General features: G+C 37.5%; 2 protein-coding genes across 2 annotated transcripts in view; both read left to right on the forward strand.

The window, feature by feature from the left end:
• PDCD1LG2 (programmed cell death 1 ligand 2) overlaps positions 1–23,370 on the forward strand; it is a 173,155-nt gene that overhangs the window by 101,123 nt on the left and 48,662 nt on the right. The window contains exon 7 of the mRNA XM_057498645.1: positions 586–650. Coding sequence (XP_057354628.1) covers positions 586–650 — 65 coding nt within the window. The remainder of the gene's footprint in view (positions 1–585; positions 651–23,370) is intronic.
• Positions 8,479–23,370, forward strand: part of RIC1 (RIC1 homolog, RAB6A GEF complex partner 1) — a 135,917-nt gene continuing 121,025 nt past the window's right edge. Inside the window, exon 1 of the mRNA XM_036878825.2 lies at positions 8,479–8,836. Within this exon, the coding sequence (XP_036734720.1) occupies positions 8,693–8,836 (144 nt within the window). The 5' untranslated portion in view covers positions 8,479–8,692. The remainder of the gene's footprint in view (positions 8,837–23,370) is intronic.

The raw sequence follows: 23,370 nt of genomic DNA on the forward strand, positions 1-23,370 counted from the left end.
AGATTCTAAGATTCACTGGGTCTTTTTCAGGTCTTGTTAACATAAGGCTTGTCCACACCACTCTGGTCCAGTTTCCTCATTAAGAAAGTGAGAAAACATCACATCAGTATTACCTACCTTGAAGATTTACTGTGGAACTAAATCGTCATACCTTCGAAAATATTTTGTAAACCTTAAATGGTACAAAGGACTGTAGCAGGGGAATTAGATTTTAGTCAACAAGTTAAAATAGAGTGCAATAAAAATTACTTAGATGTTCCTTAAATTGCACAGGAGGGCAGTAAGATGCTCTCACTTAGGAGACACGCGAGAACAAAGACCTTCTAAAGGAGAGCTTCTAATACACTCTCAGTAAAATTGCCACCGATGCACTGTAACGTATTTTCCTCTTTTTCTGCGAATGCTTAACTGAATCTGAGTATCACATCAAGTATAACGTAACCGTTACGCTTCTACAGTTTTATATTGGCAAGTCAAGAAATCTCTCTAGGCCTCTTTATCTAATGGTGTAGTTCAGCAGGATCATGGTTTCATCCAATATTTCATTTGACAAATATTTTCAGAGTTTACTATTCTATGTTCCAGGCTGCTACGCCTGGTTATCAGAAAAAAACACCAAGAAGAAGACATGGTCTGACCACAAGAGGCAGGTGAGTGGTAAAGCAGTTCCAACTTGGCTTTGAGGAATCCTGTTTTTTTTTATTGCGTTCTGGGGAAAGCACTGAATGCTTAGAAAGTTATGTAAAGTTACATTATTTTGTTTTGAATACCCGCAACAATGCTACATATGATAAAGATTAATTTATTTCCTCTTTTAATGTTTATGTTGCTAAATTCGCTTTATTTTAATCCTGGATTTTTAAAATATTTTTTTTTGTTGTTTTCTATTTTTTTTTTCATTGGATTCTTTTTATTTTATTTTATTTTATTTTTAGATAATTATTTTTTTATTGAAGGGGAGTTGACACACGGTATTACATTACATTAGTTTCAGGTGTACAACATAGTGATTCAACATTTATGTACATGACAATTCTAGGTACCAGCTATCACCATACCAAGCTGTTACAATATCTTGACTATATTCATTACATCCCGGTTACTTATTATTTTACCATTGGAAGTGTATACTTTTTTTTTTTTTTTCTGTGAGGGCATCTCTCATATTTATTGATCAAATGGTTGTTAACAACAATAAAATTCTGTATAGGGGAGTCAATGCTCAATGCACAATCATTAATCCACCCCAAGCCTAATTTTCGTCAGTCTCCAAGCTTCTGAGGCATAACAAACAAGTTCTTACATGGAGAACAAATTCTTACATAGTGAATAAGTTCTTACATGGTGAACAGTACAAGGGCAGCCATCACAGAAACCTTCGGTTTTGCTCATGCATTATGAACTATAAACAGTCAGTTCAAATATGAATACTCATTTGATTTTTATACTTGATTTATATGTGGATACCACATTTCTCTCTTTATTATTATTATTTTTAATAAAATGCTGAAGTGGTAGGTAGATACAAGATAAAGATAGAAAACATAGTTTACTGTTGTAAGAGAGCAAATGTAGATGATCAAGTGTGTGCCTGTAGACTATGTGTTAATCCAAGCTAGACAAGGGCAATAAAACATCCACGTATGCAGAAGATTTCTCTCAGAACAGGGGGGATGAGGTTCTAAGCCTCACCTCTGTTGATCCCCAATTTCTCACCTGAAGACCCCCCTGCGACTGTGCCTGTCTTAGGTTGTTCCTCCCTTGAGGAATCTTACCCGTCTCTGGCTAACCAGTCATCTTCCAGGGCCATACAGGGAAATGTAAAGTTGGTAAGTGAGAGAGAAGCCTTATTGTTTGAAATGGTTAGCTTTTTATTTCTTTGCGTATTTATGCCCTGTAGCTTCTATGCCCAGCATTTGTCTTGAGGTATCTTTACCACTTGGAAGAATTATGATACTCGGTAAATTCGATATGAGGCACGAATTCTATTTAAGGGTTGTAATTAGGAAGGAAGAAGAAAAGCTATAGAAGTAGCAGGCGCAAGAAAACCTGGGAAGATTGATTATTTCTTTGACCTATCTTCTTGTAGAGTAACTTCAGCACGTATAGGTTTTAAGCTACTACTTAAATTGCGCACACACATTAACATAATAGGAGTATAGTTACATAACCAAAGCATACCTGTAATTACCAGCCACCTCCAGTGAAACCAAGAAAACCAGTTAGGCACCTTAGGCATTTGTGAAAACTTATCTATGATATGGTGGATATTGTCCAACTGAACTTGAACAGTCTGAGGGAAATCAGACAAATTAAAACAACCCATTCCTGGGGAATGTTCACATCCCTTATGTTCTTTAAACAGTAAATAGTCTGTAGTTGTAAGATTTTGGAGCGCTACAATTTGCACTTCTCTTAATTCTTGGTTGAGTTCCAACAGTAAGATCCAGTCAAATTTGTTGTTTTACTGTATGCACAGGCCAGCTTAGATATCTCCTTCCTCATTCCCATGGCAAGTCCAGGAACTGGTGGGATGAGTGCATCTACAGCTGTAGCAGTGCGTGGATCTTTGTTGGGGTTTTTTGATGATCATCTTCTGGCATGAGTCTTCCAGAGAGTGCTGATGTTGGAAGTTCTTTTTCATATCGTATCTTAGTTCATTTTCGGGGTAGCCCAATTAGGCTTTGATCCTCTGTATAAACACAAACAGGCCCTTTGCCTACACTTTTATATGCCCTTTATACCCTTGTGTAGAACTCATTGGAGGTCACTACATAGGGACTGCCTTTTTTTTTTTTTTTGGTATCACTAATCTACACTTACATGACGAATATTATGTTTACTAGGCTCTCCCCTATACCAGGTCCCCCCTATAAACCCCTTTACAGTCACTGTCCATCAGCATAGCAAAATGTTGTAGAATCACTACTTGCCTTCTCTGTGTTGTACAGCCCTCCCTTTTCTCCTACCCCCCCATGCATGCTAATCTTAATACCCCCCTACTTGTCCCCCCCTTACCCCTCCCTACCCACCCATCCTCCCCAGTCCCTTTCCCTTTGGTACCTGTTAGTCCATTCTTGAGTTCTGTGATTCTGCTGCTGTTTTGTTCCTTCAGTTTTTCCTTTGTTCTTATATTCCACAGATAAGTGAAATCATTTGGTATTTCTCTTTCTCCGCTTGGCTTGTTTCACTGAGCATAATACCCTCCAGCTCCATCCATGTTGCTGCAAATGGTTGGATTTGCCCTTTTCTTATGGCTGAGTAGTATTCCATTGTGTATATGTACCACATCTTCTTTATCCATTCATCTATCGATGGACATTTAGGTTGCTTCCAATTCTTGGCTATTGTAAATAGTGCTGCGATAAACATAGGGGTACATTGGTCTTTCTCATACTTGATTGCTGCATTCTTAGGGTAAATTCCTAGGAGTGCAATTCCTGGGTCAAATGGTATGTCTGTTTTGAGCATTTTGATGTGCCTCCATACTGCTTTCCACAGTGGTTGAACTAACTTACATTCCCACCAGCAGTGTAGGAGGGTTCCCCTTTCTCCACAGCCTCGCCAACATTTGTTGTTGTTTGTCTTTTGGATGCAGCCATCCTTACTGGTGTGAGGTGATACCTCATTGTAGTTTTAATTTGCATTTCTCTGATAATTAGCAATGTGGAGCATCTTTTCATGTGTCTGTTGGCCATCTGTATTTCTTTTTTGGAGAACCGTCTGTTCAGTTCCTCTGCCCATTTTTTAATTGGGTTATTTGTTTTTTGTTTGTTGAGGCGTGTGAGCTCTTTATATATTCTGGACATCAAGCCTTTATCGGATGTGTCATTTTCAAAGATATTCTCCCATACTGTAGGGTTCCTTTTTGTTCTATTGATGGTGTCTTTTGCTGTACAGAAGCTTTTCAGCTTAATATAGTCCCACTTGTTCATTTTTGCTGTTGTTTTCCTTGCCCGGGGAGATATGTTCAAGAAGAGGTCACTCATGTTTATGTCTAAGAGGTTTGTGCCTATGTTTTCTTCCAAGAGTTTAATGGTTTCGTGACTTACATTCAGGTCTTTGGTCCATTTTGAGTTTACTTTTGTATATGGGGTTAGACAATGGTCCAGTTTCATTCTCCTACATGTAGCTGTCCAGTTTTGCCAGCACCATCTGTTGAAGAGACTGTCATTTCACCATTGTATGTCCATGGCTCCTATATCAAATATTAACTGACCATATATGTCTGGGTTAATGTCTGGATTCTCTAGTCGGTTCCATTGGTCTGTGGCTCTGTTCTTGTGCCAGTACCAAATTGTCTTGATTACTATGGCTTTATAATAGAGCTTGAAGTTGGGGAGTGAGATCCCCCCTACTTTATTCTTCTTTCTCAGGATTGCTTTGGCTATTCGGGGTCTTTGGTGTTTCCATATGAATTTTTGAATTATTTTTTCCAGTTCATTGAAGGATGTTGCTGGTAGTTTCATAGGGATTGCATCAAATCTGTATATTGCTTTGGGCAGGATGGCCATTTTGACGATATTAATTCTTCCTAGCCACGAGCATGGGATGAGTTTCCATCTGTTAGTGTCCCCTTTAATTTCTCTTAAGAGTGACTTGTAGTTTTCAGAGTATAAGTCTTTCACTTCCTTGGTTAGGTTTATTCCTAGGTATTTTACTTTTTTTGATGCAATTGTGAATGGAGTTGTTTTCCTGATTTCTCTTTCTGTTGGTTCATTGTTAGTGTATAGGAAAGCCACAGATTTCTGTGTGTTGATTTTGTATCCCGCAACTTTGCTGTATTCCGATATCAGTTCTAGTAGTTTTGGGGTGGAGTCTTTAGGGTTTTTTGTGTACAGTATCATGTCATCTGCAAATAGTGACAGTTTAACTTCTTCTTTACCAATCTGGATTCCTTGTATTTCTTTGTTTTGTCTGATTGCCGTGGCTAGGACCTCCAGTACTATGTTAAATAACAGTGGGGAGAGTGGGCATCCCTGTCTAGTTCCCGATCTCAGAGGAAATGCTTTCAGCTTCTCGCTGTTCAATATAATGTTGGCTGTGGGTTTATCATAGATGACCTTTATTATGTTGAGGTACTTGCCCTCTATTCCCATTTTGCTGAGAGTTTTTATCATGAATGGATGTTGAACTTTGTCAAATGCTTTTTCAGCATCTATGGAGATGATCATGTGGTTTTTGTCTTTCTTTTTGTTGATGTGGTGGATGATGTTGATGGACTTTCGAATGTTGTACCATCCTTGCATCCCTGGGATGAATCCCACTTGGTCATGGTGTATGATCCTTTTGATGTATTTTTGAATTCAGTTTGGTAATATTTTGTTGAGTATTTTTGCATCTACGTTCATCAGGGATATTGGTCTGTAGTTTTCTTTTTTGGTGGGGTCTTTGCCTGGTTTTGGTACTAGGGTGATGTTAGCTTCATAGAATGAGTTTGGGAGTATCCCCTCCTCCTCTATTTTTTGGAAAACTCTAAGGAGAATGGGTATTATGTCTTCCCTGTATGTCTGATAAAATTCCGAGGTAAATCCATCTGGCCCGGGGGTTTTGTTCTTTGGTAGTTTTTTGATTACCGCTTCAATTTCGTTGCTGGTAATTGGTCTGTTTAGATTTTCTGTTTCTTTCTGGGTCAATCATGGAAGGTTGTATTTTTCTAGGAAGTTGTCCATTTCTCCTAGGTTTCCCAGCTTGTTAGCATATAGGTTTTCATAGTATTCTCTAATAATTCTTTGTATTTCTGTGGGGTCCGTCGTGATTTTTCCTTTCTCGTTTCTGATACTGTTGATTTGTGTTGACTCTCTTTTCTTCTTAATAAGTCTGGCTAGAGGCTTATCTATTTTGTTTATTTTCTCAAGGAACCAGTTCTTGGTTTCATTGATTTTTGCTATTGTTTTATTCTTCTCAATTTTATTTATTTTTTCTCTGATCTTTATTATGTCCCTCCTTCTGCTGACCTTAGGCCTCATCTGTTCTTCTTTTTCCAATTTCGATAATTGTGACATTAGATCATTCATTTGGGATTGTTCTTCCTTTTTTAAATATGCTTGGATTGCTATATACTTTCCTCTTAAGACTGCTTTTGCTGCGTCCCACAGAAGTTGGGGCTTAGTGTTGTTGTTGTCATTTGTTTCCATATATTGCTGGATCTCCATTTTGATTTGGTCATTGATCCATTGATTATTTAGGAGCGTGTTGTTAAGCCTCCATGTGTTTGTGAGCCTCTTTGCTTTCTTTGTACAGTTTATTTCTAGTTTTATGCCTTTGTGGTCTGAAAAGTTGATTGGTAGGATTTCAATCTTTTGGAATTTTCTGAGGCTCTTTTTTGTGGCCTAGTATGTGGTCTATTCTGGAGAATGTTCCATGTGCACTTGAGAAGAATGTATATCCTGTTGCTTTTGGATGTAGAGTTCTGTAGATGTCTATTAGGTCCATCTGCTCTACTGTGTTGTTCAGTGCTTCCGTGTCCTTACTTATTTTCTGCCCAGTGGATCTATCCTTTGTGGTGAGTGGTGTGTTGAAGTCTCCTAGAATGAATGCATTGCAGTCTATATCCCCCCTTAGTTCTGTTAGTATTTGTTTCACATATGCTGGTGCTCCTGTGTTGGGTGCATATATATTTAGAATGGTTATATCCTCTTGTTGGACTGAGCCCTTTATCACTATGTAGTGTCCTTCTTTATCTCGTTACTTTCTTTGTTTTGAAGTCTATTTTGTCTGATATTAGTACTGCAACCCCTGCTTTCTTCTCGCTGTTGTTTGCTTGAAATATGTTTTTCCATCCCTTGACTTTGTCTGTACATGTCTTTGGGTTTGAGGTGAGTTTCTTGTAAGCAGCATATAGATGGATCTTGCTTTTTTATCCATTCTATTACTCTATGTCTTTTGATTGGTGCATTCAGCCTATTAACATTTAGGGTGACTATTGAAAGATATGTACTTATTGCCATTGCAGTCTTTAAATTTGTGGTTACCAAAGGTTCAAGGTTAGCCTCTTTAGTATCTTACTGCCTAACTTAGCTCGCTTATTGAGCTGTTATATACACTGTCTGGAGATTCTTTTCTTCTCTCCCTTCTTATTCCTCCTCCTCGATTCTTCATATGTTGGGTGTTTTGTGCTGTGCTCTTTCTAGGAGTGCTCCCATCTAGAGCAGTCCCTGTAAGATGTTCTGTAGAGGTGGTTTGTGGGAAGCAAATTCCCTCAGCTTTTGTTTGTCTGGGAATTGTTTAATCCCACCATCATATTTGAATGATATTGTCCTGTGTCCTCTGGTCTTTATTCTAGGAAAGGTTGTCTTTGTTATATTTTCATAGATATATGTGGTTTTGCGAGGAGATTTCCGCTGCTCTACTCACGCCGCCATCTTCCGCCCCTCCCTAAAATATTTTTTAATTAAAAAATATACACATACGGAAAATTCGAACTGTACAGAATAGGCAGAATGAAGTCTCTTATTCCAGACTCCCCTTTCCCACTCTGCACACACGACCTTCCCACCCACACGGGCCTCTTACTCAGAGGTAATCATTGGGTCAGTACTTCAGCAGTTAAGGTGATTGCTGGAGTCCAAAATTAAACATCCAAGGACAGAATCTCTGAATTTCATTTCGGTTCTAAAATTAAGTCCAAGTCTTTTGCAGCACATATTCTACAGAGTGTGCAAAAGAGATAGCCTCGCCTTGTCTAAAACTGTGGTTGGTAAAGGGAGAGATGAATGCACACTTAATTCAAAACTCCTCAAGGACAGAGGACAGGACTCGCGCACTCCCATGGTAAGTAGTTTATTTACGTTTTGAATAAAGGCCCCCTGTAGGATGTAAACACCATGAGGGCAGGTACTTCACCATCAAGCTTTCACTTCCGATATTGCCGCACAATATCGGGATCACTGGGCCAAAGTCCTGACAGCGGCCTGGAGCCCAGGGAGGAACGCCAACAGGGAGCATCACGTGACTGGCGCTCTCCAGGAAACGCCCTCCCTCCCCGGGCGTTGGAGCACCGGGCCCGCCCCAACGGGAGGCCTCATCAATCCGCACAAGAAGTCAAATTTGGATGGGGCAGGCGAGGGACGTACTCCGTGGAGCAAGTCGCCTCGCAGCGAGACTCGCACGGCTGGGCCCACTTGTCTTCGAATCTCTGGCGGTTGTCCCGCCCTCCCGGCCCTGGCAGGACGCTCCAGGTCGTAAGTGGGAGGAGCAAGGGCGCGACAAAAGCGCGTGCGTATTGACGCAGCACGGCGACCACTCTGAAGATTGGGGCGGAGCTTTAGAAAGCTGATAGGGGTTGGCGCCGGTGGCGGTGTCCGGGGGCCGGTTCGGAGAGGTCTTCAGTGTGCGCGCGCGCGCCGCAGCCCTCCCGGTCAGACCCACGCGACGCGGCGTGGTGACGCCCGTGCGGCCCACGGAAGGGGCGGGGCCAGGGCGGGCCTCCGCGCTCCTCCCACCCCCTCCCGGTCCGGACTCTTCCCTCGCCTTCCCCCCGCGCACTGGGCCCCGTCAGCGCGCGGGTGCCTTCGTCGCTTAGCATCGCGTCGGCCCGGCCCGGCTTGGCCAGCGGGCAGATGCCCCGAGCTGTCCCTGCCGACGCCGCCGACTCGGCCGGTCGTGGTGTGGGAGGCGGGCGTCCGGCCCCGGGTCGCTGAGTGTGACGGACGGGGCCGGGCGCCGCCGCGTCGGCGGCACCGCGCGGACCATGTATTTCCTGAGCGGTTGGCCCAAGAGGCTGCTCTGCCCTTTGGGGAGCCCGGCCGAGGCGCCTTTTCACGTTCAGTCGGACCCCCAGAAGACTTTTTTCGCCGTGCTGGCTCCGGCCCGCCTCAGCATCTGGTACAGCCGAGTAAGTAGAACCCGCGCAGCCTCTGGGCGCTCCCTCCGCGGCCCCCTGGCACCGTCCCGTGCTCGACTTCCAGCCGGTGCCCCGGACCCCAGCCCCTTCGCGCCAGACCCACTAGCTTTCGCCGTCCGCGCTCTACTTCCAGCTACTCGGCAGCACGTACCGCCGGGTCCTGGCGTGTCCTGCGGCCGGGGCTCTGGGTTAGATGCAGTCGCTGCTGGCGAAAATCCCTGAGACTTCCCGTGTTGGACCTGCGGCCGAGCCCAGACTTGCCCTCCTTTCCCTTCCCCCGTTCCCTGAGGAACAAATTTGTTTAAACTTTACACAATTAGAAATCTGATCGCTGTTGCTTGCCCACCCTTGCTTTAAAGGCCGTTGTTTGGGACTTAAGGAAAGCCTTTTGGGGTTTACCCAGTGCCAGACTCTAGAGGCCTGTGATAACTTATTTCTAGCATCTGCAGCCAGAGTTCTTCATTTTTTACTAAAAGTCTGGTTATCTAACTTCTCACCTCACTAGAAACATCTTCCCGCTTTCAGTCCAGTCCTTTCTGCTGCTCTCGGATTCTTTATTAGGGAAATGTAGGGCGGGGGGCGGTTAGTAGGAGCGGAAACTGAACTCAAATTTGTCCGCGCAGCTCCCGGGTATATTAACACCTGGAAGTCATAAGATTTGGTCAGAGCGTGAAACTGAGTTATTTTTCTGCTGGCTGTATTGAATCCTGGTTTTCCTTTTTTGTATCCGATTACCAAGGGGCTAAGAGAGGAAACTTCAAAAATATGTGGTGGATGGGATGCTCCCTGTTTTCCGCGAACGCTGCTATTCTATAGGTCTATAAGAGCTACAGAATAGAGTAAAAAAGAGTTCTTGTTCTTTTTTTTTTTTCCCGAAGAAGGCAGTACTAATCGATGTCGGAATGAAATGTTTCTCCTTTCAAAGCTAAGTTGACCACGTGGAAATAAGTGTGACCTTGGCTTTATTAGAGCTATGTAAAATACTGGCTTTAGTTAAATTTGTTAAAACCCTTAAACGTCTGTGTCTGACTCATTGAATGGACTATAAAGTCCTTAACTATCCTTACACACAGCCTTGGTAAAAAATGATGATGAGATTTAGCTGTTTCTGGTTATCTTCTTTAATATGACTATCATAGTTATGCTATAAGTCAGACTACTGCCATTAAGTTTTGGCTGATTTAATTTTCAGATGTTTATCAAAACAGGATGTTATAAAACCAGCGGTGTGACTGTGCTGGCTGGTGCTTGTTTTTTGAACATGCATATTTTATCACTTGGTTCTTAGATGAGATACTAATTTATTTACATGTGAATGCTAACTAAATATTTTTTCTTTGGGTGTATATAATTATTGTCTTTACAGAACATGTAGAAAAAATAATTAGAACTTGAATTTTAAATTGTCTCCTGACTCTAGTACATAATTTTATTGATGAGCAAGTTGTAAAACCTACTTTAACTTGCCTCATCCCTAACAAGGCAGACTTAGGCAGCACTAAAATTAATATGAAGGATGAACAGACCAGAGCCTGTAGGCTACTTTACTCCTTTGTGTAAGAAACACAAATTTGTTTCAGTTTTATTATGGATATTGTGAATAGTTAAGAGCATCTGCTTTTTGCTACATACTCCTTTCCTTCAAACTTCCAGCCTACACACAATACCTACTTTGTACCGAAGTCCTGGGGTCACTACCATTAAAATCTGGTATGCAAAAAGGTTGTAGGGAATCTAGGCGTTCTGAAATACGAGGTAATATGAAGTGCAGGAATACCTATGGGACGCTGCATGGTAATGTAAATTTATGAATGGTCAGCCTTGATTTCTGGCGTCAGCTTCCTGGCTTCAAAAATCAAGTATTGGACTGCACTGATGGGCAGTAACTGCAACGGGATGTGGGGGGGACTTGGTAATATGGGTAAATGTAGTAACCATAATGTTTTTCATGTGAAATCTTCGTAAGAGTGTATATCAGTGATACCTTAATTTTAAAAAATCAAGTATTGGACCAGATAATTTTAAGACCTATGATTATAAGTGGGTGAATGGTTAACAGGTGCCAGACTCCAACTTCTAGTCTCCTCTTCCTAGGAGGTGCCTTTTTTCCCCACTGTCTGAAAGTTTTTACTTTGTTTAATTTCTAAACTTACAGAAACTGTGCAAGTTAAAATAAATTTAGGCTAACAAACTTCTTTTAAAAATGTAAACACTCCTAGGTAAATTGAGTTGTCAGTTATTCCTTCATAATTTAGAGTGAATTGGTTTAAAATATTTGCGTGAGAACATGAAAGCTTTGATTTTGGAGAGATTGTACATGCAAATAGTTTTATAGAATGAAGTGAGTTTTGAAGATCTAAAGGGTTTTTTTGTATAGTTAAGGTCTTATAAAGCTGCTTGACGGCATTTGCAGACAGGGAGAGACATGCTTAAAAAGATGAGAGACTGTAACACTATTTGCTTACTTGAAATATTGTTAGGGATCTCAGTAAGTTAAAGTCACTTAGGAGGGATGCATTTTTTACTTTAAATTTTTTATTAAGGTATGATTGATATACAGTAGGAGGGATGCATTTTTAAAAAGGGAAAACTAGCCTTGTGAAAGGAATGTGCATTTAAGTCTAAGCTGTTTTTTTTAATATCCAAAAGAATTGCTGTGTGTAAAATGTTGATTAGTCATGAGACTATGGAAACGTTAAAATAAAATCTCTAACAACAACTTGTGTACATTTTATGGGTCATCTGTTGAACTTTTGTGTACCTGTTGCAGTTACTGTTGTGTACCTTAAGTAACTATTTAGAATCTCAGTGTTACAGTCATATATCTTTGAAATTTTTTCCTGACTCCAAATTTGAGAGATACATTATAGTGTTGTTTAGATGTGCTTATGAACAAGAGAGTTTCTGTAGATAGGCACTTTACTTTTTCATTTCATTTTTAATGTGAAGGTATAACATGATTTCAGTGTAACATGTTGATGTAAATTTGATTTCTCTGCTTCCTGATTCTGTTCTGGAGTTATAAAAACTACTCGAGTTTATGATCATTCATTTTGGAACCCAAAAGGTACTCAAAAAAGGTTTGGTATATACATACGTTAGATTTGTGTGGTAGAGGTGTAACTTATTTCATGGAGCAATTGATGATGTATTTCTGCCAAGAGTATTATAAAAGGACTAGTTAAGCTTTGATGATGAAGCTTCTGTTTAAGGCGTGTTATGAGTTATGATTGACGGGTGTAGTGTGAGATGAATTGTATTTTGTACTGTACCAGAAAGCCTATAATTATTCCTTTAGTATATTGCCTAATTGTGAATATGAAAGCCTACGTATGCGAACCATAAAATGATACCTTAGAATGCTGTAATTCTAGATTAGTTTTATCTCAATTTTCTGGTCATTGATTATTTCAAATGTGTAAATTACCTTTGGAAGGCTTTTTAAAAAAATGTCTCCTGTAAAAGATAGCATAAAAAATAGTATATGAAAGTGATGAAAGGGGCATGTTACATGTAACAGAACATTCTGTCCGAAGATGTTAGTATATAACTATGATAAATGAAAATATTTTGAGTTATTACTGTGAAGGATGCTAATAAAAAGCTGAAAGAGGCAAATAATTACTGGATTTATGAAATAAATTGTGCCTTAAATAACCAAATAGAAACTTATGTTCTTGTTGGTGTATGCTCATAATAGAAAGCAATTTGATAGATGTTCAAAGAAGCAAGTTGTAGGATCAGGTGTATGGTTGTGTGACCTCAGGAAAGCCATTTCATTTGTACTTGCATTTTCCTAAATCTCCTGTTTGTTACCTTTTTTATTACTGCTGCCTTCAGAGAACCTTTCTTATATCTCACAGCTTGGCAGTCTTTTAGAGCTCGCTGTTGTTGGTTAAAGAATGAAGTTCAAAATCCTTAGTTTGGTATCAGAGATACTCCCCTCTTGGGGTACACTCTTGCCCCATCTCTGCCTGTCAGAATATTATCCATCCTTTAGCTTCTGTTGAAATCCTGCTTTCTCTGAGTCATTATTTACTGTAATAAGAAGTGTTCCTTCCTTCCTTCCTTTCTTCCTTCCTTCTATCCTCCCTCCCTCCCTTCCTCTCTCCCTCTCTCTCTCTCTCTCTCCCCCCCCCTCCCTTTCTTCCTTCCTCCCTCCCATGAATTTAGGATATCTGTCCCATGTGTAGCACAGAATTTTTAAGGGTTTGATAATTGAAATATTTTTAAATGTTGACATTAATTTTAAAAATATGGTAATTCAGAAAAACTTAGGTTTATTTATACAGCTGAAGGTGAATTAAATACCTTATTACACAGTTCAGATTATGTTAGAAAAGTACCAAGATACAGAAACACCCTAAGTGCCAGTCAGAGGATGAATGGGTAAAGATGATGTGGTATATTTACACAGTGGAATAGTATTTAATCATGAGAAAGAATATCTTGCCATTTGCGTAACATGGATAGTCCTTGAGGGCATTATGTTAAGTGAAACAAGTCAGGAAAAGACAAATACTGCGTGATATTACTTAATATGGCATCTGAAAAAGCCATACACATGGACACAGACACTAAAATAGTGGTTACCAGTGGCTGTGGGATGGGGGAAAGAGGGAGACACATTGGTCAAAGAATACAAACTTCCACCTGTAAGGTAGTAAGTCCTGGGCATCTAATGTATAGCTCAGTGATCATAGTTAATACAGTATTATATACTTGAAAATTGCTAGGAGTAGACCTTAAATATTCTCACCATAAAAAGGATGGTGGTTATATGATGTGATGAAGGTGTTAGCTAACACCACGGTGGTAATTGTTTTGTAAGATATGTGTATCAAATCAACATGTTGTACATCTTAAACTTACACAGTATTATAAGTTAATTATATCAATAAAGCTGGGGGGGGGGGAAGTACATGATAAAGGGCCCTACTTTAAATATTAGATAATCTGTAGTTTACTAAATCTTAAACTATTCTGTAGTCTTACAACCAGTTGAACTCTTGGCTCCCAGTATGTGTTTATATTGATGTGGTCTATGGAAGAAAGGATCATGCAAACAAGAAGCAGTATAAACACATTTAAATGCATTTCACCCATCTTCAGGTGATTGTGAATCATTGATATGATCTATATTACATAATTACATATTCTGAGTTTACTGTGGACTAGTTGCTTTATATCACGGGAAGCAAAATTTCCTGAACTTAAGTCCTGCTTTTACATGCCTTATTCATGATTTTGCCCTGTCCTTATATACCTATCCAGTCTGTCTTTTAAGTTTGAAATTTTCTTTCAAACCAGTTTAATTTATATCTTTGCTACAAATGAAAGCTAGCACCAAATAAAAAGTTACCGTATGAGGGAATACAGTGAAACAATGTTATAAAAATCTAGTTTCCTGCCAAAGGCACTTGCCCTTTTCTTAAAAAGGTCAGTTAGCAAATAGCTTGAGAAGTGTTTGGAAGTAAACTAGCACCTTATACAGCTCTCCTCCTTACCTAAATCAAAAGGATTGAAAAAGAATTGGAAAATTTATTTTATCACTAAATGATTAACTGTTTAATGCAGTGTTTGTCACCTAAAATGGTGATATAGGAAATACTACATTAAAGCATTCAATTTATTGTGAAATAGAGCATTTGTTATACATTTATCAAGTTAGAATAAAATATATTTACAATTTAAAAGTATCTAAAAATATTCTAGAATTCAGACTTGCCACAGACAGTTACTTAATTAAAAAGTTTTTATTGACCAGCAAGAATCAGTTGGTTGGAATCAAGGCATCTTACTTAAGTTCATTGTAATTGCCATTACTTTGAGTTGGTATCATAAACCTGTGTGTCTTCTCAAGTGATTTGCCTTATTTCAATCATAAATCACACATAAATTTATGCATGAAATTTTGTATATTGATGTATAGTAGATTTGCTGTGGTTTAATTTTCTAACAGCTTTATTGAACTATGTAAATACATCTATTGTAAGTACAGAGTGATTTTTTAGTGAATTTATAGAGCTGTGCAACCATCATCATAATCTAGTTTTAGAACATTTAGATCAACCCAGAAAGTACCATGCCCGTTTGCCTTCAGCATCTGCTTCCACTTCAGTCCTGGGAAACTATGGCTTGCTTTTTCTTTCTTTGGATTTGGATTCTCTGGAAGTTTCATGTAAATGTAATCATATAATATGTGTTGTTTTGTTGTCCTTTTTATTGCTGAATACTGTTACATTGTATAGCTATACCACATTTTAAAAAATCCATTTACCAGTTGATGGGTATTTGAATTGTTTCTAATGTGGGGCTATCATGATTGTTGCTGTAAATATTTGTATACAGACATACCTCATTATGTTGTACAACTTTGTGTCAAACAAGTCTATCAGTGCCATTTTCCCACAGCATTTGCTTGCTTCATGTCTTTGTCAGTTTTGGTAGTTCTTGGACTATTTCAACCTTTTTCATTATTACATTTGTTATGGTTATCTGTGATCAGTGATTATGGTTCACGGAAAGTTTAGATGAAGGTTAGCATTTTTTAGCAATAAAATATTAAGGTATGTACATTTTTAGACATAATGCCATTGTACACTTAATAGACTGCAGTGTAGTGTAAACATACTTTTGTATGCACTGGAAAATCAGAAACTTCATTCGACCTGCTTTATTGCGATACTCACTTCATTGCAGTGGTCTAGAACCAAACACACAATATTTCCAAAGTATTCCTGTATTAGTCTTTGTGTAGATATATATTCTCATTTCTTTTGGGGAGTTAAACCTACGAAGGGTACTGTTAGGTTATATGTTAAATTTAGGCTGAGCTTTTTAGGAAAGTTCAAAACTGTTCCAGAGTATCAATAGCATTTTATGTCCCAACTGGCAATATCTGAACGTTTCTGTTTCTTCATATCCTTGTCAACACTTGTTATTGTCAGTCTTTTTTGTTACAGTCATTTTAGTGGGTTTGTAGTAGTATTTCATTGTGGATTTAGTTTGTATGTTCCTAGTTACTGATATTCAGCATCTTTTCATGTGTTTATTGGCCATTTGTATACCTTAGTTATGAAATGTCTGTTCAAATCCTTTGCCCATTTTTTTTTAACTAGTGTCTTATTGAGTTGTAAGAGTTCTTTATATATGCTGAATACAAGTTCTTTATCAGATAAATGATTTGCATATACTTTATCACAGTATGTGATCTGTCTTCAGTTTCTTAATGGTGTCTTCTGGAGAGCAAAAGTTTGATGAAGCCTAATTTGTCCTTTGTTTTTCTTCTATGAATAATGCTTTTTGTGTCTTATCTAAGAAACCTGTGACCAGTTGAAGGTCACAAACATCTTCTATTTTTCTTTTCTAAGTATTAAATTTGAGCTCTTACGCATAGGTTGGCCATCCATTTTGAGTAGACTTTTATGTATGGTGTGAAGTAAAGATCTATGTTTGGCTTTTTTTTTTTTTTTTTTTTTTTAGCACATAGATAACAGTTATTTTAGCACTGTTTGTTGGAAAGCCTTCACTATTGATTGCCTTGGCACCTTTGTCAAAACCAATTGACCATAAGTGTGAGGGTTTATTTCTCTGTTTTCTGCTGTATTCTGTTGATCAGTATAGCTGTCATCACACAAGCATCTCATGTAGCTATATAGCAAGTTTAGAAATTGGGTGGTAGAAGTCCTAATTTGTTTTTGTTTTCAAGTTATTTTGCCTAGTCTATATATTTTGTGCTTCTGGATAGATTTTGGGATCATTTTGTCAATTTCTACAAAGAAAACCTTGCTGTGATCTTTAGGAAATTGAACTAAACTTACAGATTGATAGGGAGAATTGCATTTTAACAATTTGCAATCTTCTAATCCATGAACATGCAGTGTCTTTCCACTTAGATTTTTAAAATTTCTCTTAGCAATATTTTGTAGTATTCAGTGTGCAGGTTTTCACCTTTCTAAAACTCAGTATTTTATTTATCTTTTATGATGCTGTCATGAATGTAATTGCTAATTTCATTTTCAGAATTGTTACGGTATAAAGATGTAAATTTGATTTTTGTATATTGCTGTTCTGCAACCCTGCCAAAACTGTTTATTCTAGTAGTTTTTTGTAGTTACAACTAACAAATAAATTTAGCAAAAGTGCAGGTTGCAAAATCAACATGCAAAAATCAGTTGCATTTCTTTTTCTTAAATGTGATGAATGTTTTAATCTTTTAACTTAAAAAAATTTAAGTACAGTTGACATACAATATATAAATAACAATGAATATCTGAAAATGAAATTAAGAAAACAGTTCCATTTACAATACCATCAAAAGGAATAAAATACTTAGGCTTAAACTTGAGGAGGCCAAAGACTTAAATGCTGAAAACTACAAAATACTGCTGATAGAAATTAGAGAAGGTGTGAATAAATGGAAAAACATCCTAAGTTCATGTAATACTGCCTGAACCTACCTGCAGAGTCAGTATGATCCCAGTGGTCTTTTTTTTTTTTTTGCAGAAATAAAAAATCCATCCTAAACTTAACATGAGATCTCAAGGGACTCCCTTCATCAGTCTCAAGTTTTGATTATCAATTTTGTAGATCTTTTTGGTGAGCAAGCTTTTGATTTTTTTTTTTAATTTTATTATTTTTATTTTGGTATCATTAATCTACAATTACATGAGGAACTTTATGTTTACTAGGCTTCCCCTTTCACCAAGTCCCCCCAACAAACCCCATTACAGTCACTGTCCGTCAGCTTAGTAAGATGCTGCAGAATCCCTACTCTTCTTCTGTGTTGTACAGCCCTCCCCGTGCCCCCCCACTACACATGCTAATCGTAATGCCCCCTTTCTTTTACACCACCCTTATCCCTCCCTTCCCACCCATCCTCCTCAGTCCCTTTCCCTTTGGTAACTGTTAGTCCATTCTTGGGTTCTGTGATTGTGCTGCTGTTTTGTTCCTTCACTTTTCTTTTGTTCTTTTACTCCACATATGAGTGAAATCATTTGGTACTTGTCTCTCTCCACCTGGCTTATTTCACTGAGCATAATACCCTCTAGCTCCATCCATGTTGTTGCAAATGGTAGGATTTGTCTTCTTCTTATGGCTGAATAATATTCCATTGTGTATATGTACCACATCTTCTTTATCCATTCATCTACTGATGGACACTTAGGTTGCTTCCATTTCTTGGCTATTGTAAATAGTGCAGCAATAAACATAGGGGTGCATCTGTCTTTTTCAAACTGGGCTGCTGCATTCTTAGGGTAAATTCCTAGGAGTGGAATTCCTGGGTCAAATGGTATTTCTATTTTGAGTTTTTTGAGGAACCTCCATACTGCTTTCCACAATGGTTGAACTAATTTACATTCCCACCAGCAGTGTAGGAGGGTTCCCCTTTCTCCACAACCTCACCAACATTAATTGTTGTTTGTCTTTTGGATGGTGGCGATTCTTACTGGGGTGAGGTGATATCTAATTGTAGTTTTAATTTGCATTTCTCTCATGATTAGCGATGTGGAGCATCTTTTCATGTGTCTGTTGACCATCTGAATTTCCTCTTTGGAGAAGTCTGTTCAGCTCCTCTGCCCATTTTTTAATTGGATTATTTACTTTTTGTTTGTTGAGGTGTGTGAGCTCTTTATATATTTTGGATGTCAGCCCTTTATTGGGTCTGTCATTTATGAATATTTCTCCCATACTGTAGGATACCTTTTTGTTCTATTGATGGTGTCCTTTGCTGTACAGAAGCTTTTTAGTTTGATATAGTCCCACTTGTTCATTTTTGCTTTTATTTCCCTTGCCTGGGGAGATATGTTCATGAAGAAGTCGCTCGTGTTTATGTCTAAGAGATTTTTGCCTATGTTTTTCTCTAAGAATTTTATGGTTTCATGACTTACATTCAGGTCTTTGATCCATTTCGAATTTACTTTTGTGTATGGGACTAGACAGTGATCCAGTTTCATTCTCTTACATGTAACTGTCCTGTTTTGCCAGCACCATCTGTTGAAGAGACTACTGTCATTTCCCCATTGTATGTCCATGGCTCCTTTATTGAATATTAATTGACCATATATGTTTGGGTTAATATTTGGAGTCTCTATTCTGTTCCACTGGTCTGTGGCTCTGTTCTTATGCCAGTACCAAGTTGTCTTGATTACTGTGGCTTTGTAGTAGACCTTGAAGTTGGGGAGCAAGATCCCCCCCACTTTATTCTTCTTTCTCAGGATTGCTTTGGCTCTTTGGGGTCTTTGGTGGTTCCATATGAATTTTAGAACTATTTGTTCCAGTTCGTTGAGGAATGCTGTTGATAATTTGATAGGGGTTGCATTGAATCTATATATTGCTTTGGGCAGGATGGCCGTTTTGATGATATTAATTCTTCCTAGCCAGGAGCATGGAATGAGTTTCCATTTGTTAGTGACCTCTTTAATTTCTCTTAAGAATGTCTTGTAGTTTTCAGGGTATAGGTCTTTCCCTTCCTTGGTTAGGTTTATTCCTAGGTATTTTATTCTTTTTGACACCATTGCGAATGCAATTGTTTTCCTGATTTCTCTTTCTATTAGTTCATTGTTAGTGTATAGGAAAGTCACAGATTTCTGTGTGTTAATTTTGTATAGCCTTCGATTTTACTGATCTTAGTCTACTAATTTTGTTTTCTATTTTACTAATTAATTTTTAAATAATTTTCTAAAATAAAATGATTTTATTCTTTTAAAGTTATTAACATCTGTATTATGGGTTAACTAATGGTTTGTGTTAGAGAATACTTGATGTGTCTTTGTAAAGAATATGTATTGTGCTGTTGGCAGTGTTCTCTAAATTAGGTTAAATTGGTGGACATGGTTCTTTAAGTCTTCTGTTGGTTGCTAATGTTTAGTCTGGCTGTGTCAGTTATTGATAGTGCAAATTGTAATCTCCAATTCTATTGTTGAGTTATTTGTTCTTTTAATTCTGTCATTTTTTGCTTCATGTGTTTTATTACGTTTGTGTACAATTTTAATTGTTATATCTCCCTTTAGTATTGACCCCTTTATCATTATTACATGTATCTCTCTCTACTAATGTTCCTTGAGCTGTATTTTGTTTTATATTAGTGTTGCCACTACACTTCTCTTACCGTTACCATGTGTGACATACCTTTTTTCATTGTTTTATTTTCAAACTACTTACGTCTTTGAATCTGAAGTGTGTCTTCTATAGATGGCATATATTTAGATCTTAATTTTTCTCTTATCTTTTTTTTAATCCAACTTGATAACCCCTGCCATTTGATTGGAGTGTTTAGTCCATCCACACGTAATGCAATTATTGAGGTGGTTGGATATACATTAGCTGTTTTGCTATTTGTTTTCTATTATCTCTCATGTCTTTTGTTTACTTGTTACTCCTTTAATTGCTTTGATTTCTTAACCATACTTTTTTGAGTTAACTCTAGCAGTTAAAATATGCATCTTATTACAGTGTACTTCAGTTTAATATTCACTTAATTCAGTAAAGGTCTAGCAAGTTTTCAGTCCCTTTTTTGCTTTCATGTTTTTAATGTGATTAAATACACATAACATAAAATTTACCATTTTAATATCTTAACGTGCAGTTCTGTGGTGGTAAGTACATTTAAATTGGGTGCAACCATCACCACCATCCATTTCCAGAAATTTTTCATCTTTCCAAATTTAAACTCTATACCCAGTCTGCATTAATACCCTATTTCTCCCTCCTACCCACCCCTACCATCCACCATTCTACTTTCTGACTCTATGGATTTTTGTATTGTGAAAACACAGTATTTGCCCTTAGTGATAGACTTGTTTTACTTAGCATGTCTTCAGGGTCTTCCATGTTATAGCATGTACCAAAATTTGCTTCTCTTTTAAGGCTGAATAATATTCTATTGCATGTATATGTTTTATCCATTTATCCATTGGTGTACACTTGGGTTGCTTCCACTTTTTGTCTATTGTGAATGATGCTGCTGTGAACATTGGTCTACGAATATCTGTTTAGGTTCCTTTTGCTTTTAATTTTTTTGTGTATATACCTCACAGTGAAGTTGCTGAGTCATATGATAATTTTGTTTGATTTTTTAAAAACTGGTGTTTTTTTGGAGATGTCACCATAATGTTTTTAATAGTGGCTACACCATTTTCCCACCAGCCTTACACAAGGGCTCCAGTTTCTCCACATTCTCACCAATACTTTTCTTTTCTGTTTTTTTTTTTTTATAATAACTATCCTGATGGGTGCAAAGTGGTACATTCTTGTAGCTCTATTTGTTTCCCTAATGATGTGATATTGAGTACCTTTTAATGTGCTTATTGGCCATTTGTTTGTCTTTGCAGGAGCATCTGTTCAAATTCTTTGCCCACTTTTAAATTAGGTTGTCTTTTTGTTTAATTATAGGGGTTCTTTATATGTTCTGAATATCATTCCCTATGCTATATATGATTTTCACATATTTCTCCCCTTTATATGAGTTGCCTTTTCACTCTGTTGATGGTGTCCTTTGATTTCTCACCTATTTTTTTCTTTGATTGCCCATGATTTTGGTGTCATGTCCAAGAAATCATTGCCAAATCCAATATGTTGAGGTTTTTGCCCTGTGTTTTTTTAACAAGAGTTTTATAATTTTAGCTCTTACATTTAGGTCTGTGATCCATTTTGAGTTAATTTTTGTATATGGTGTAAGATAAGGGTCAGAGTGTACTCTCTTGCATGTGGATATGCAGTTTTCCCAGTGCTATTTATTGAAAAGACTGTTCTTTCCCCTGATGAATGTTCTTGGCACCCTTGTTGAAAATCACTTAAGTATATATCCAAGTGTAATTTTACTCATTGATATGATGAACTTGACAATTTTACATACCTTTTTTTTCTCAGAAACATTTGCACTTTTTAAAGTTAAATATTATTGATACACAGTCTTAAGATGGTTTCAAATACACAACACAGTGGTTCAGCATATTCACCCATATTATCAAGTCCTCACCCCCTCCAGTGTGGTCACTGTCCTTCAACGTAGTAAGTTGTTAAGGATCATTAAGTGTTACATACCTCTTTTAAGTGGAATCATGTATTTTTTATCCTTCTGTGACTGATTTCACTTAGTAAATGTCCTTAGGCTTCACCCAGGTTGCCGCATCTTGTATAATTTCCTTTTTTAAAGTTGTAAAATATTCTGTGATATGGACATACTACATTTTTTTATCCATTCATCTAACAATGCACATTTGGATTGCTTACTTATCTTGGTGATTTTGAATAGTGCTGCAGTGAATATGGGAGTTCTAATCTCTTCCAGAACCTTATTTTAATTCCTTGGATTAGATAACTCAGTAATAGGAGTGCTGGATCTTATGTAGTTCTATTTTTAATTTTTTGAGGAGCCTTTTTTTCCATATTGGGTATCTGCACTGTATTACATTTCCAGCAGTTGGGTGCAAGGGTTCCAATTTCTCCACATCCTCGATAACACTTGTCTTGATTTTGGCCATCCTGATAGGTGACATGACATGATATCTCATTGTGATTTTGATTCCATTTCTGAAATGATGAGCAACGTTGATCTTTTCATATACTTGTCAGTCATTTCTATGTCTTCTTTGGAGAAATGTCTGAAGTCTTTAGACTATTTTTTAATCAGATTATTAGTTTTTTTGTTATTGTTGTAGGAGTTCCTTTAATGACTTTAGAATAAACCCATTATCAGGTAAATGGTTTGCAAATATTTTCTTTTATTCCTCAAGTTACCTTGTCATTCAGTTGATGTTTCCTTTGCTGTGCAGAAGCTCTTCAGTTTGATTTGTTCCACCTGTCTGTTTCTGCTTTGTTGCATGTGCTTTTGGTGTTATATCCATGAAATCATTGCCAAGACCAATGTCATAAAGTTTTTCCTTATGATTTGTTCTAGGAGTTTTATTTACAGTTTCCAGTTTTAAGCTTTAGTACTTTAATCCATTTTGAATTGATTTTTGTATATGGTATTAGGTAAAGGTCCAACTTTATTCTTTTTTCACGGTTATGCAGTTTCCTCAGCACATTTGTTAAAAGAGACTGTGGTTTTTCCACTGTGTACTTGGAACCCTTGTCAAATACTTGTTGACCTGTGTGTGTGGATCGATTTCTAGGCTTTCTACTGTTTTTCATTAGTCTTTGTACCATACTATTTTAATTACTGTCACTTTGTAAAATATTTGGAAATAAGGAAGTTTGATGCTTCCGGCTTTGTTTTCTCAAAATTGGTTTGACTATTTGGAGTCTTTTGTGGTTCCATGTGAATTTTAGAATTGTTTTTTTCTATTTCTGCAAAAAAAATCGCATTGTGATTTTGAAAGAGATTGCACTGAATTTGTAGATTGCTTTGAGTAGTATGTACATTTCAACAATATTCTTTACTTGACATGTCTTTCCATTTGTTATATCTTTTTAAATTTCTTTCATCAGTAAGTATTTTTCAGTTTTCAGTATACAAGTCTTTCACCTCTAGTTGTTTAATCCTAAGTGTTTTACTACTTTTGGTGCTATTGTAAATG

The sequence above is a fragment of the Manis pentadactyla genome, chromosome 3 (assembly GCF_030020395.1).
Source record: "Manis pentadactyla isolate mManPen7 chromosome 3, mManPen7.hap1, whole genome shotgun sequence".
Lineage (NCBI taxonomy): Eukaryota > Metazoa > Chordata > Mammalia > Pholidota > Manidae > Manis > Manis pentadactyla.